At 44.0% G+C, this 15,941-nt stretch overlaps 1 protein-coding gene across 5 annotated transcripts in view; it reads left to right on the plus strand.

Annotated features, from left to right (window-relative positions):
- The window catches only part of large1 (LARGE xylosyl- and glucuronyltransferase 1), a 405,419-nt gene that overhangs the window by 254,147 nt on the left and 135,331 nt on the right, over positions 1-15,941 (plus strand). For all 5 annotated transcript variants that reach the window (XM_073058955.1, XM_073058959.1, XM_073058957.1 and 2 more), the window contains exons 5-6: positions 1,844-1,967; positions 4,128-4,299. In XM_073058955.1, the coding sequence (XP_072915056.1) occupies positions 1,844-1,967; positions 4,128-4,299 (296 nt within the window). The remainder of the gene's footprint in view (positions 1-1,843; positions 1,968-4,127; positions 4,300-15,941) is intronic.

The raw sequence follows: 15,941 nt of genomic DNA on the forward strand, positions 1-15,941 counted from the left end.
TGCCTATTTAATCATGGAGTTTTACAGCACAGAAACAGGCCTTTCGGCCCAACTCATCCATGCTGACCAAGATTCCCATCTGAGTTGGTCTCATTTCTCTACGACTGCCCATCTCCCTTTAAATCTTCCCTGTCCAAGTACCTTTTAAATGTTGTTAATGTACCTGCCTCAGCTGCTTCCTCTGGCAGCTCGTTCCATATATGCATCACCCTCTGAGTGAAACGATTGAGTGCATTTACCCTATCCCAGACCTTCACAATTTTATACACCTTAATAAGATCATGCCTCATTTTCCTACGCTCCAGTAAAAACAGTACCAACTTGCTGATCCTCCCTCCATAACTCAGTCCCTCGCTTCCCAGCAATGTCCCGTAAATCTCCTCTGTGCGCTTTTCAGCTTAATGATATTTTTCCTAAAAGTGAACACAGTATTCCAGGTGCAACCTCACCGACCTCATGTAGAAATGTATTGTGCATCTGATGAAGAGCCTCAGGTGAAACGTCGATGTTGATTCCTTTGTGTAGATGATGCCTGACCTGCTGAGTTCCTCCAGCACTTTGTGTTATTCTAGATTTTCAGCAGAACCTCTTGTGCTTGTGATTTTCTGCAAACTGTTTCAGCCTGAACGTGAACTCACCGTGGCCTCTTCAGGTAGTATGTAGGCTCACTCAATCTGGCTGCTGGATCTGCATCACCATTCTGACACGTGGACCGTGGGACTCTCTCTTCATTCACCCTCGGTGTTTCGGCGTAGCTGTAAGACTGTGGCTGGATTTGCGACATTTCTATCCCTTGACTGGTCAGTCCCCACTGGGCAGGATGGAGGATGTCTGAAGTTGCACCTCCTCTCATCCCTCCTTTGCCATTCCTGACCATAAATCGAATCCCCTGTCCATAATCATGGTGGGAAGTGCAAGGATTAAAACCGATAGGCATCCGTCAGCCCCTTGCTCATGCTCTGCCACTAGATATGAAGATGGCAGGTCTTTAAACTCAGCTCCACCTTCCTCCACTAAACCCATATCCACTGACTCTCTTAATACCTGAAATCTATTGATCTGCTCGGTAACTGAGCCTCTTGAGTAGAAAATCATAACGATTCAGTCCCGTCTGGGTGAAGTTACTTCCCTCCTCTCTTACCTAAGTGTCAAAACCTTCACAGTGGGGCATCTTTACTTATTGCCATGCCTCTCTCGACACTTCTTGCTGCCTCAGTAAAGCAGCCGGCATAATCAAACACCCCATCCACCGTGGACATTTTCTCTGCTCCCCTCTCCCATCGGGAAGAAAATGCAAAAGCCTGAAAGCACGTACTCAAGAACAGCTTCCATCCTACTGTTATCAGACACTTGGACGTCTTGTAAGATAGGATGGACCCTGATCTCACAATCTATTAACCAGAATGCTGGCCGGTACTTAGTCCTCAAACGACATCACTTAAAACGGATTATCTGGACTAAAGTGCACAAAATGCTGGGGGAATTCTGCAGGCGAGGCAGCTCGGCCCAAAACATCGGCTCTGTAATCGTTCCCACAAATGCCGGCTGACCTACTGAATTGCTGCAGCACGTTGTGTGTGTTAGTCTGGATTTCCAGCACCTCCAGAATCCTGGCATTGCCTTTTGATACCTGTGGAGTCTTTCAGCAGATTATTGTACTTTGTTCACCATGAAGGTTTGGGACATTATAAATACCTCTAATACTTGCAATCTTCCTTCCATCCAAGATCCTCGCTGTGATCAGTTTTCTTCCCGCAGTTTAGCCAGTGCAGTGGTGAGTCAGTAGGGTTAGGGGAGGTCCGTCTCTGCAATATATTTACAGTCCCGTGTTGTGTGTCCACAGGCGAAACCCCTTGCATTTCCATTTCATTACTGATGCCATTGCCAAGCAGATCCTGGGCTATCTCTTTGAGACGTGGATGGTGCCAGCAGTGACAGTCAACTTTTATGATGCTGATGAATTGAAGGTTGGAATTTATTCATTTTTTTGTTCACCCCTGTCTCTCCTTCACCCACAATATCCAACGATGGCACTGTGCCACCCCGCCATCTGTGGTTTCTCCCTCTGACTCCCAAGCCTCTTTCGTACTGCCACGGTCCATTTCTACCAGTCCTATCCATTAGCAGTGCACTGGTCTGGATGTTGCGTTGCTGATGGGCACAGTGACACAGTTGGGTAGCAGTGTGCTGCCTCCCGGCTCTGGCAACCCCGGTTCGATCCTGACCTCGGGCACTAGCACTGCCTGTGTGGAGTTTGCACGTGCTCCCCTGTGACTGTGTGGGTTTCCTCCCACATCCCAGAGGTATTCAGGTCAGTGGGTTAATTTGCCTCTGTCAATTGCTCTAGTATGCCAGGTGAGTGGTAGACTCTGGGTGGGGGGGGGGGGGTGTATTGATAAGATTTGGGGAGAATAGAATAGGTTCACTATAAACGAGTGAATGGTTGTTGGTTCAATCCATGGTTTCCAGACTGTGTCGGTGTGATCAGGCCAAAAATACCTGAGCTAAATTATTCTAAATTTTCCTTTGGTTTTATCTGTGGTGTTTCAAAATTTATCCCGCGCAGCATTGCTCTTCCTTTGAAGTTGTGAGTGAGTCTGATGCAGCAAGCTGACAAGAACCACCAGCAAATCTGAGCAGAAGTTGGCTCCCGGACATCTCAATCCTGCCCCGCGATGCAGTCTGATCGTGGCTGATCAGTGCTGTCCCTAACTCTCACCTCACCCTTAATTATTCTATCTTTCAAACATTTATCCACCTAAATGTATCTGTTCAGCTGGCCTCCCCCACCCTCAGGGGCAGAGGATTGCAGAGATTTTTTTCACCCCTTATTTCTGAGCAGCATCGTCTTGTTCATGACTCTTACACTTGTTCAAGAACATCTCAGCATCTCCTCTATCAAGCCCCCTTAGGATCTTGCATAGGTGAAGATTATATTAAAGGTGAAATGATTCGCTCTATTTGTCACATGCCATCGAAGCACAGTGAAATGCTTTGTTTGTGTCAACAGCTAACGTAGTCCAAGATGTTCTGGGGAGTTGTGGGGGGTGGGGAGGCAGCCCTCGTGCCGCCGTGTTTCCGGCGCCAGCACGGCCCACAACTTAACCGGTATGTATTTAGAATGTGGGAAGAAACCAGAGCACCCAGAGGAAACTCACAAGGTCACGGGGAGAATGTACAAACTCCTTACAGGCAATGGTGGAAATTGAACCTCAATAGTACAGTGGGTGCTGTAAAGCATTACGCTCACTACTATGCTACCGTGCTGTCCCAAGTTCACCCTCTTAGTTTCCTAAGCTTCAAGGTGCATAGATCCAGTCTGCCTAGCCTCTCTTGATAGGACAACTCTCTCTATTGAATCTCATTTGGACTGCCTCCAATGCTGCAATGTTGTTTTTCTTATGTTAGAAGACCAGAACTCTGCACAGCACCGCCAGTGAGGCTTCACCAACACCCTGCACAACACTCTTCCTAAACCCCAACCCCTTTGTAGTGAAAGCCAATGTGCCACGATATCGTCCACAGTTCAGAGTTGTTCATTTGACATCACTGAGCACGTGCAGTGGCAGCTGATGCACCTGGGTGTCATACTCACAAATTAGGGGCCACAGTGTTTAATGCCCACCTCCGGTACTGTCTGTGTGGAGTTTGCTCGTTGCCCTGTGGCTTTCTCCCAGTTGCTTGGGATTCTTCCCACATCCCTAGGATATGCTGATTAGGGTAATTGGCTTCTGTACTTCATGCCTTTGTTCAGACGAGCCACGTAAAGAATCGGAGGGTGGTTGTCAGGCCAGGTATGAGATGGACTGAGCTACAAGGGTGCAGGATAATAAGGAGAGGAAATGGGGCAGATAGGATTGCTTGGACCAGATTGGCTGAATGGTTTCCTTTGTCATTACTGGTAGAAGTCAGGATCTCATGCTGAGACTTGAAAATGACAGATAAGCCTGAGTTCGGGGTGCTGTGATTCAGAAATCCAGAACGCAGGAGGACTGAGGTGCCATGTGACAAGTTGAGGCAGTTTGGTTCTCTACACCCAACGTGCACACAAACCTCTGAGCCAGGAGGCGATTGGTTGTTGAGATTGAACCAAACTGAGCTTGAAACTACCTGAATTTCTCTTTCAGCCAGAAGTTTCGTGGATTCCGAACAAGCATTACTCAGGGATATACGGGCTGATGAAACTGGTCCTCACCAAGACTCTGCCTGCTTCTCTGGAACGGGTTATTGTCCTGGATACTGACATCACCTTTGCTACAGACATTGCTGAACTTTGGGCTGTGCTGCACAAGTTCAAAGGTAGGTGTGTGTATGTGTGTGTGTGTATATGCATCTTTATGTGCTGCGTGCAAACTCGGTAACAGACCATTTGCTATGTAAAGCAGACTAGCTCCACTGGCTGATGTGTGTGTGTGAGAGAGAGGATGAGGACAGCACACAGACTGCTGGCAAAGCAAATTCAGTGGTGAGAGTGAACTGTAACTCTCACCTTGGCAAATCACGGACTGGGCAGTCCTTAATCAAAGGATAAACACAGTTCAGATTTACACTTCTACCTTGCTGGAAGAGTGAGAAAAAGCAAATTAGTTTGCCCTAAATGGTCAAAATTTTCACTGGCAACTATTATATTGTACATAATATATACTATTATACGATGTAATATTATAGAATTGTTCATTCGTTATGTGCCTTGTTGTATGATGTGGGTGATCATGGTCTTTTCATGACCAGGGTTGTTCTTGGCAGATTTTTCTGCAGAAGTGGTCTGCCATTGCTGCCTTCTGGACAGTGTCTTTACAAGATGGGTGACGCAAGGAATTATTAATGCTCTTCAGGAATTGTCTGCCTGGCGTCAGTGGTCGCACAACCAGGACTTGTGATAAGCATCAGCTGCTCATATGACCATCCACCACCTTCTCCCAAGGCTTCACATCAGGGGGTTAAGCAGATATTACACCCTACCCAAGGGTGACCTGCAGGCTAGCAGAGGGAAGGTAGTCCTAACACCTACTCTGAAAGAGGTGTATCTCCACTCCACCACTCAGATTACAGAATCTATGCCTGTATAATACACAGTGGCCAGTTTATTAGGTATGAGCGTGGAGCCTGGTCTGGTCTGCTGTAGTAGCTCATCCACTTCAAGGTTGTGCGTTCAGAGATGCTCTTCTGTACACCACTGTTGTAACACATGATTATTTGAGCTACTGTTGCCTTCCTGTCAGCTTGAACCAGTTTAGCCATTCTCCTCTGACCTCTGTTCAGATGTTTTCACCCACAGAACTGCCGCTCACTGGATATTTTTTGTGGTTTTTTTGCACCATTCTCTGTAAACTCTACATGCTGGTGTGCATGAAGATCCCAAGAGATCAGCAGTATCTGAGATACTCAAATCACTTTGCCTGGCATGAACAATCATTCCACGGTCAAAGTCACTTATATCACACTTCTTCCCCATCCTGATGTTTGGTCTGAACAGCCACTGGAGCTCTTGACCATGTCTGCATGCTCTTATGCATTGAGTTACTGCTGCATGATTGGCTGATCAGATACTTTCATTGACAAGCAGGCATACCCAATGAAGTGGCTACGGAGTGTATAATGCTTGTGCATTAGAAGGATGAAGCATCTCAGATGTACGTGGGACTGTACCTGCATGCAAGATCGTGTCCGTGGGGATGAGAGGAAATTTGTAGAGATCTATCTGTCACATATGGGAGCATCATTCCCTTGGGACTCCCGTCAGAGTCCATGAACTCTCCCTCGCCATTCTTTTGTACTGTTTATTCATTGTAACTCAAGTCATTTTTAATGTATTGCACTGTGCCCCTGCCACAAAGCAACAAATTTCATGACGCACTGTATGTCCATGATAATAATTCTGAATCTGATTGACTCTTTATGTACAGTGACATCAATGCAAAGTCCCAGACTGTTTCAAAGGGATGACAGCAGACAAACGTCTGTACAGTCAGTGAAAGGAGGCAGGATGTCTCCATAGAAGCATGGGTATGCTGAGCCAAAGGCTTTGTTTCAATGCTGCCTGACTCTATGCCTCTTAAGCAAGTGAGTGAAGCAGGAAAGCAGAGAATTATTCAAATGGAATTTCAGGTCCTGAGCTTGAAATCCCATCTTGCTGTTGTGCTGGGTGCAGCAGAGGAGGAGAAGTAATAATGAGTCCATTGTTAATTCTCCTCCACTCACTGGTTCTGCACGAAAGCAGGGTTCACCCTTTTCTGAGAAAAAAACCTGGCATCACCAACTTGTTCTCAATGCCATCAGGAATGTTCCTGCTGGATGAAGGGTGTCCACGAGCTGGTGGGGAGACCACATGGTTTTTTTCAATGAGACTTGAACTATTCTTGTTTATTCCTCTCCATAGATGTTATCAGTCCTGCCAACTTTTTGAGTGCAATGCTCTGGATTTCTACCATCTGCTGAATTTACTTGTTTTAAGATGCAGTGCGATAAAGGATCCTAACAAGCCTGTTCCACCCAGTTACACCTATGTGACCAATTAGCTAACTGTCCTGTTAGAATCTCTTTAGTTTTTGAATTAGTTCCTAAGTCCTACTGATGTAGTAGTATGTATGTAGGCCTCCGTTAGTCTCAATAGACCATGGATTTGCACCCTGGGAAGGTTTTTTTTTATGGAAGACCGGCAGTTGCCCAAGCTGCAAGTCTCCCCTCTCCATGCCCCCGATGTTGTCCAAGGGAAGGGCATTAGGGTCCTACTGATAACCACTTATTAAACAGAACTGTATTGGATTTTCTCTGACTTCATGGTGTTTCCAATAATGGTTGCAACCACCAAGCCTTAAGGGACATTGATCTGAGGTTCTGTATTGATGTCCCATGACGCCTTATCTAACATTGCCCCAACAGTAACTTGGTATCAGTATAACTCTTGGCACTATTTCAGAGAAGTGTCATTTCTTTATTCCTAATGTAAAACAAGATAATTCAATATAAATCAATGCCCATTCCTCTGGTACATGAACTCTTTTATCAAGTCATTCCATATTCTTGAAGACCCTCAAGCATTTGTACCCCTGATGCCACCTTCGCAGATTATCCCAAATGCTTAATTATCTGTTCACGTTTCTTCCCAATGATGGAGATTTAAATTAACTATGTTTTCCACTTGCATCCATTCTTTTGGTGCACTTTTAATGTAATTATCTGGTTTAATTCAACTATAAAATCTAATATTTTGTGCTAATTTTTCTCTGAACAAGTCATCTTCTAAAGATTGTGAAGTATGATGTTTTCCTATTGGTGTATCTCCATGAATCATTTTACAAATGAAGCCATTATAAGAGCAGATACACCAACCAGGTATACTTGGAGGACAGTTGCGAAGACAGCATTCTGGTAAATGAATGCTCTGTCTGTCTTTGGTGCATTGGACCAGGACATGGGGTCCATTGCCTAGGATTCTTTCAAAAAGCTCTACCCAAACAGACATAATCTTTATCAATTGTGCCAGGAAGATGGCAGCTTTGACAATGCAATTCTCCCTCAATTTAACTGAAATGTCAGTGCAGATTATACACTTGGACCTTCACACACATTCGCACTGGCTGCTGTAGGCATTGCAGATGTGTCAGATTCCCCTCAGCTGTAGCCTGCCTCGTCTCTTCTGTTCGCACAACTATTTCCTGATTTTCCCACGTCTTTCTAATATAATTATTGTAATGAATCTGGAAGAGTTGTTACACTGGGTGCTCTGAAATAGACTGTTGTATATACCAGCTAAATAACAGACTTTACCACTGGACAGATAAAGGAGGTGGTCTATTTGACTTACCTTTTAACTGCATCATCTCCCTGTTGTACACTTGCTGTAAAGCTGATAGGCTCATCGATGCTCATTTATCTTTTGGAACGGAGTTCAATTCCAACCCAAAACAATAGGGTGAAAGTTTTTACTTCCTTATAGTCTTTAAAAATATTGTTGCTTGGAGCTGTCCCTAATAAAGCAAGAAACTGGGATGTACTTGCAAAAGACCCTAAGATGTAGGAGTAGAATTAGGCCATTTGGCCCATCGATTTTGCTCTGCTATTCCATCATGGCTGACTTAATACCCCTCTCAACCCCCTTCTGCTACCTTCTCCCCATCATCTAATACACACTTACGATCAAAAACCTATCAGCCTCTGCTTCAAAAATACCCAATGACATGGCCTCCACAGCTGTCTATAGCAATGAATTCCACAGATCCACCACCCTCTGACTAAAAAGACATAAAAATCTTTAGCTTTTGACTTGAATACACTTAGCAACCTAACTTTGTCAGCCCTCTTGGGTGGGAAGAGTCTAGATGTCTCCATGGGTGTCCTGCTGGACTCCTTATTTTAAGACTCTTACTTCTAGTTCTGGACACCTCAACCAGGAGAAATAGTAACCTGAATCTACAGACACAAAGAGGTTCTGCAGTTGATGGAAATCTTTAGCAATAAACACGCAATGCTGGAGGAACATAGCAGGTCAGGCTGCATCTACGAAGGGAAATAAACGGTGGATGTTTCGAGCCAAGACCCTTCATTAGCACTTGATGAGTTCCTCCAGCAGCGTGCGTGTAACTCTAAATCTAGCCTGTCACAGACCTTAAAAAGTTTGAATCTTTTCAATGTCACTTTCAATTCTTCTAACCTCAAGAGAGTATAAACACAGTATATCTAACCTCTCCTCACCAGAAAAATCTCAGCCCTATCCACCCACCCACTTCTAGTGCTAGCTGTGATTGTTTTAAAGGTACCACTAACATAGAATGTACTGACGAGTTTTCATCTTCTGGATGTTTGGGTTAATAATGTAAGATAATGATGTTCAGTTTACCCCTGCTTTACCCCTGATGTCTCTGCAAAGCTGACGCTAAGTTTGCAGGTCCTTTTCTTCCACCAAATATTTAACCTGGGCCAGAATGAGTTTCACCTGCTTAGTGAACTGTCCAACCTATGTTTCTGGAAAACTGGTTACTGCAAGTGCATCTGGAGAATAGGGTGTGTGGCGATATATTTAACTGTTCTCTGGACGAGATGTGACCGTGGAAGAGATCAGGTCAGTGTGTGGCTGACCAAAGCAAGTAGTGCGGTATTTTCTTGTGCCTTGTTTCCAGGAAATGGATAAGCCCCTTGTGACCTTTGGTGGGTCTTGTGGTTTCACCTCTGCTGCACATTGCCCAAGGTGGGGGCACATTCTCCATCCAGTTGACTTGTGGGAGACGGGCGGCAGAGGAACTGGATCAGTGCTGGTGCGTCGCCAATCAAAGAGCTCGCAAGCCGAGCAGCTTGCGGGAGGTAAAATCCAGGACGAGTTATGGAATTACACTCCAGCTTAGCTCTGTCCCTGTGTGAGAAAAATGTAGACCAGGGAACCCGGCAAACAAAGAGTCTATTTTGAGCACCAAATAATTAGCTCCTCGCTCAGTTGCTAAAAATAGCAAGAATTGCATTTATCATTTTCATCTGTCGGGACCCATCTTGTACAGAGGAATATAATTAGAACAAGGTTGGCATTTTATAGGTCAATGCCAATAGTTTGTTAGTCCACGCACATGGAACAAAGAAAAGTCTGTGCCGAGTCAAGAGGAATGGCAAGGTCAGTGACATTTAGCTCACCCAGAGAACATTGACTTGATTCTTCAGCCAACACAGCTAGCTTTTCCAATGAACTGCTGAGCAGTCTGGCTGTTCATCTGGCCCTCGGGTAAGCTTTGATTATCACGTCCACTTTGTTGAGAACCTTCCGCTCCATCCATCATAACAAGCAGTATTTCCCTATGGCTCACTTCTTATCCCGGTCCTTTTGTTCAGCAGATTATCTATCACCTCCCTCTGGTGCTCCTCCTTGCTTTCCTCCCAGGGTCTACTGCCCACTCTAATCAGATTTCTTCTTCCGCTCTTTTAACTTTTTCACCTATTATCTGCCAGCTTTTCCCTCTCTCTCACCCCCCCACCTCCCTCTCGCCCCTCTCACCACCCCACCTCCCTCTCCTCCCCTCTTCCACCCCTCCAGGCTTCACCTATCACCTGCCAGCCTCTACTACTTCCCCTTCCCCCACCTCATTATCCTGGCTTCCGTCCCCTTCCTCTCCAGATCTGATGAAGTGTCTTGGTCCAAAACATTGTTTATTCCTCTCCATAGAAGCTGCCTGACTTGCTGAGTTTCTTCAGCATTTTGAGTGTGTTGCTCTGGATTTCAGCATGTGCAGAAACCCTTATGATTATCATTGTTACCCCGCCTTAGAAATGAAAAACTGTCCAGGGGATATCTTTCTGATAACTCATTTAATTTCTATTAATGAAAGCATTAATTTCTTTTGAAAACATTTCCTTGATAGTTAATAATAATTGTTTTACCACGTTCTACGCTATAATGGAGAGAATGATGCAAGCACTTAAAAATGGAATAAGAAAACCACCTTGTTCCCTAATTCAAAGTTCTAAGGAAGAGATTTAGCTGCCCACCAAATTTAAGTCTATAAAGGTTCAAGGGAATCTGGACACCAGGAGATGTATGACTTCAAGGTCTTGCAGAAGGTCGAATTAGAACAAGAGATTTCAATGCACCGAGGTTGAAGGACTTGCTGACAACATCTTTCCAGCTACAGGTGAAACAGAGGAACAAACGTGGTAGATAAAGAAAACAGTGGTAATAAAGAGTGCATTGTACATGGACTGCTGTTTGTATGGTCCGTTAGAGATGGTCCAAGGGTAAAGTACCCCGAGTTCAAATTGAAGAGCAAGGCAGCTTGCAGGCTTTGAGAGAGAATTACAGATTGCAGCAGTTCCTGCGAATGATATTTGATTGCTGGTACTCAATATTCTCTTCACCATATTGTGGTTCACATTAAACAATTATTTTAAATAGCAAGGTAATTTCTTAAGAATAAATTAATGTTTTCATTACCAATCTCAATTTAACACCTTCAATATTAATAGTTTTCACAATTTGTATTCACATGAGTTAACTTTGAAAATGTCAACACATTTGGCATAAATGTTGATTGCTTCTCACATTAATGCTTTCATTCCGAGTCTTGCAATAGTACTTTTATTTTCAGATTTACATCATGATTTACATTGTTAATTTTGCATAAGTACATCCATGGCTATTTTTAAATGTATGCTTTTGATATTAATCTTGCCATAATGGCTTCATTACCAATCTGCGCACTGGCATATTCATTATTTCAGTCGTATTTGCACTCGTATTAGAGCAACAGTTATTTTATGTTACCTTCAGAGGAGGATAAACACCCAAGAGGGAAATGAGTCCCAGGGTAGTCCATGGAGACATTTACCGGTACATACTTTGATAATAAATTTCATTTGAACTTTGAAGATTCTCCACACAAATGTTACCAAACGAATTTTGACTCCAAGTACTACACGCAGAGATATTTGAGCAAAAGAGGTGGATTTTAAGGACTATTCTCAGAACAGAAACAAACTAGCATCTAGCATCTTTTGGGTGTAAATACATGAAGGTACAGTTGCCAATGTGTAATGATTAAAGACAGTGAAAGCCAGAATTGAATGTAGTTATTGGATGGGAGGTTGATGTGACAGGGAGGCCATGCAAATAACTTTAAAATCAAGGTCTAATTCACTTGGTTCAAAAAAAAACATCAAACCGCATGTTGTACGTGAACAAGATCTGGTGGGAGTTGTGAAGTATTTCAATCACATGGGGCACACAGGCCTGTCTCAAATGTTCCTCTTGAGGTGAGGATTTTGGCTTGAGATGAAATGATGCAAGGGGCAGAATTGGAGGAGAGGGCAGAGGTGGCAGAAGAGTGGTGAGGGTTCATGGTGAAAATTATCCCAGTGGGTCCCCTCTGTGACTGGTCTGGTCTAGTTCCAGGTAATTAGCAAGGAAAAGGGATCAGAGATCAGAATACAATGATTTGGGGCTTGTTTGGTATTTAATTGGAACTCTGTCGATCCATTTAGGGATGGGTGGTAGGGCAGCAATGCAGAGCGCCAAAGAAAGTGAAAAATGGTGGTGATGGATGATACGGACGTTAACTCCCATGTGTTTCAGAGGCTAATAGAGAAGGAATTAGGAAGTGCTATGCATAGACTGAGCCCACAGAAAAGGTGTGCTGGTGATAATCAGCACACCAGCCTTTGATTGTTTATTGGAAACAGAGCAGGTCAAATGACTTTCCAACAGACCCAGGGAAAGTTTTAAAATATAATCAGCATGTTAAGCTGAGAGAAGGAGAGGGGTGGAGGAAACAAATGCAATGTCTATCTACCCTTCCTCCTCCATAAATCTGAGCAGGTTTGACTTTGTACTTGGCTTCATCTCCAGGATCTTCTGTCTTTATGTTGAATTTCCAGCAGATTTCTCCCCCTGTTTTTGTTACCTTAATCCCATATTGCTTTCAATTTAATGTCTTCATTATTAATTTCGCTGATGCTTTAGTGTCGGCACACTTCTCTCACTAATCTCATAATAAAGCTCCTTTACCCATCTCAATGCACCTACTACCTATCTCACATATGCACTTGTTTTGCTAATCTTTAATGCTGTTTGTCACCTTTCCCGTTAATGGCCTCATTGTCAATAGCATTGTAACACCCTTATTTGAAAATACTACACATTACGATCGCAGCCCAGTGTTGGCATCTGGCAGTCTAGTTCTCGGTCCCCATGACGTTGGCTTTCTGGTGGATGAGTGCTGCCAGCAAGGCTGTTGCATTGCTCCCTGGTTGAGTGTGGCGAGGCAGCACCACTGCCGCCCTGCTTTGCACTTATGCCTCTGAAAGGAACTTAAGGGAAGTCTCTTCCAAGCAGTCTTAAATTGCTTTCAAATTAGCAGCAAAATGGAGATGTGAAAGGATGGAATTATAAATCTCCAGTCGGTCTCTGTTTTATATTTAATAAGTGTACGCGTATGACCCTGTAACAGGTTAACTGGCTGTAAATTTGATGATTTGACAGGTTAATTTGGTGGCTTGAATTTCTATTATAGAGCAAACATTAGTAATGATGTGCTGTTTAAATGATGCCGCATCAATCCAGTGATTGCTGGAGGAGGGGTTGGTGCTGTGTGTGGTGCTGGATTAACCACATATACTGAGTGCAGTTGCACAGGGCAACAGCCTTATTAACCCGTTAACTGCCTCGCCCAGACAGCTGTATTTTTCAGGTTGTGTTCCTGAGCCTCAGGCAACAGTACACCTTTGCTTCCTAGAAATAAGCCTGAAAGACAGATATACCTCTACTGCCTGCACTCTATAGACTATAAGACATAGGAGCAGAATCAGGCCATTTGGCCCATCCAGTCTGTTCCACCATCCCATGATGGCTGGTTTATTATCACTCTCAACCCCATTGTGCCCGTAACTTTGGACAGCCTTATTAATCAACCTCCACACAGTGGTGAGCATTCTGACCCGTTGCATCACCAGGGGAAGTTATAATTTATAGTAAGTTATATGCCTTGTACTGCACTGCTGCTATAAAAAAGACAAATTTCATGACATATGCCAGTGATATTAAACCTGATTTTGAAACCCCTTTAAATAGACCCAATGGCTTTAGCTTCACAGCTGTCTGTGCTTACAGATTGCAGTCTGCTGGTCAGAAAGTTAAATCCAATCACAAAGGGAGGTGTTGAGTTCCAGACTGAGGAGTGTGGCGATGAGTTTCTTTGGAATTATAATACTGAAGATGAAATTGTAGTTGATAAGCAAAAGAGAGGCTGCATAAACTGGAAATCAACTACAAACACACACAAAATGCTTGAGGAGCATCTGTGGAGGGAAATAAACAGACAAGGTTTCGGGACAAGATCCTTCATCAGGACCCAAATAGGGTTGTTAACAGCTATCTTTACTGTCCAGATGCTCCAAATGAAATTTTCCTATTGTAGGACAGTGTGGAAGCAAATTGAGGTTACTAAATGACAGAGGAATGAGGCTAGAGATTTTAATTTTAATCACACACATGGAGTGGAGAACTTAAATGTAATTAAGTGTTCGAAATTAATGCGTTGAAGTAGCCATGTTAACCATCAAACTACAAAAGAACTTCCTGGGAGGCTGTGTTCATTTGTCTAGTCAAATACAAACCAGAAGGCACAGCTTCAGAGTACAAGGATGTCCCTTTAGAACAGAGATGAGGAGGAATTGCTTTAGCCAGAATGTGGTGAATCCATGCAATTCATTACCACAAAAGGCTGTGGAGGCTGTCGTAGGGTCTAATTAAAGTGGAGGTCGATAGGTTCTTGGTTATTAATGGCATCGAAGGTTATAAGCAGTAGAATGGTGTTGAGAGGGATACTAATTAGCCATGAGCAGACTTGATGGGCCGAATGGCCTACTTGAGGTTCGGTGGTAGTGCCTGCCCTTAGAAATGACCTGCTGAGGACATACAAAATGCTCAAAGACTTTGTCATGGTAGATGCAGAAAGAATGGTTCACCGGGCCTGGAAACCTAACGCCGGAGATCACAATAAGGGGTCAGCCATTGAACTGAGATGAGAAGTAATTTCTTCAAGTGAATCTTCATAATTCTCCTCCTAAGCAGATGGAGAGAGTCAAACAACAGGGAAATAGAGCATTCAACACATCGAGCCCATGCCAACCATCAAGCTCCCATTAGCACTAATCCCAATTTATTCCCCCAAAATTCCCATCAGCTACCCTCAGATTCTACTACCTACCTAAGTTCCAGGAACAAATTACAGTGACCAGTTTATCTCAACTACCCACACATCATTAGGATGTGGGGGGGAAACCAGAGGACCCAAGGTAAACCCACACAGTCAGAGGGAAAAATGTCTAAATTCCACCCTAGACCACTTTGGAGGTTAGGGTTGAACCTACTTCCATGAGTGTAGGTTCCTGACAAGTTGCGAAGGCTGCTTTTGTTCAAAAATAGCAATCCATGGTTTTACGAACAGAAGCATAGATCCCAAAAGCAAGGAAGTTGAGTCGTAAATTGGGAGACTGCTTCATCGAGCACTTCCGCTCCATCCGGCAAAAGCAGAGCTTCTCAGTGGCCGAACACTTTAATTCCCATTCCCATTCCTATTCTGACATGTCAGTCCATGACCGCCTCTTGTGTCACGATGAGACTACCCTCAGGGTAGAGGAGCAACACCTTGTATTCCAGCTGAGTAGCCTCCAACTTGATGGTATGAATATTGATTCCTCCTTCCAGTTAAAAGAACAAATTCCCTCCCCCTCCACTCTTCGCCACCCTGGCCTCTTACCTGGTGCCCCTCTTCCTTCCCTTTCTCCTATGGTCCACTCTTCTCTCCTATTACATTCCTTCCTCTCCAACCCTTTACCTTTTCTATACATCTAGCTTCACCAATAACGTTAGCTATCCTTCCCCGCTTTCCTCTTCCCCTTTTTAATCTGGTGTTTTCTGCCTTCCTTTCCATTCCTGAAGAAGGGTCACGGCCCGAAACATCGATTGTTTATTCCCTTCCATAGATGCTCCCTGACCTGCTGAGCTCCTCCAGCATTTTGTTTGTGTTGCTTTGGATTTCCAGCATCTGCAGAATTTCTGATGTTAATTAGCCTTTGGCTAAAGTAATGCCTTTGGGGCCACGTGCTTAAATAAAGATGTTAAGTCATTGGAGGAAACTCAGAGATAGATGGCTGAGGAAGCTAAAATACATGGAGACACCAGAGAAGCGAAATAGGTTGTGGGAAAAGTTATACTGTATGTTCTTTCAGCAGTGCTGAGAAATTCCAAGATTAGAAATATCACATGGTAGAAGCACTCAGCGAGTACGGTAGCTTGTACAGAGAGGGAAAAATGACTAGCATTTCATATCAGTGACCTGACTGCAGAAATGTTGAAGTCAGTGGTGTAGAAACATGCCCTTTGGCCAACCTCGTCCATGTTGACCACGAACTACTCCAAAGTATTCCATGCCTTGTCTGTTCAAGTACTATTCTCGAGACTTCAA

The sequence above is a fragment of the Hemitrygon akajei genome, chromosome 10, assembly GCF_048418815.1.
Source record: "Hemitrygon akajei chromosome 10, sHemAka1.3, whole genome shotgun sequence".
Classification (NCBI taxonomy): domain Eukaryota; kingdom Metazoa; phylum Chordata; class Chondrichthyes; order Myliobatiformes; family Dasyatidae; genus Hemitrygon; species Hemitrygon akajei.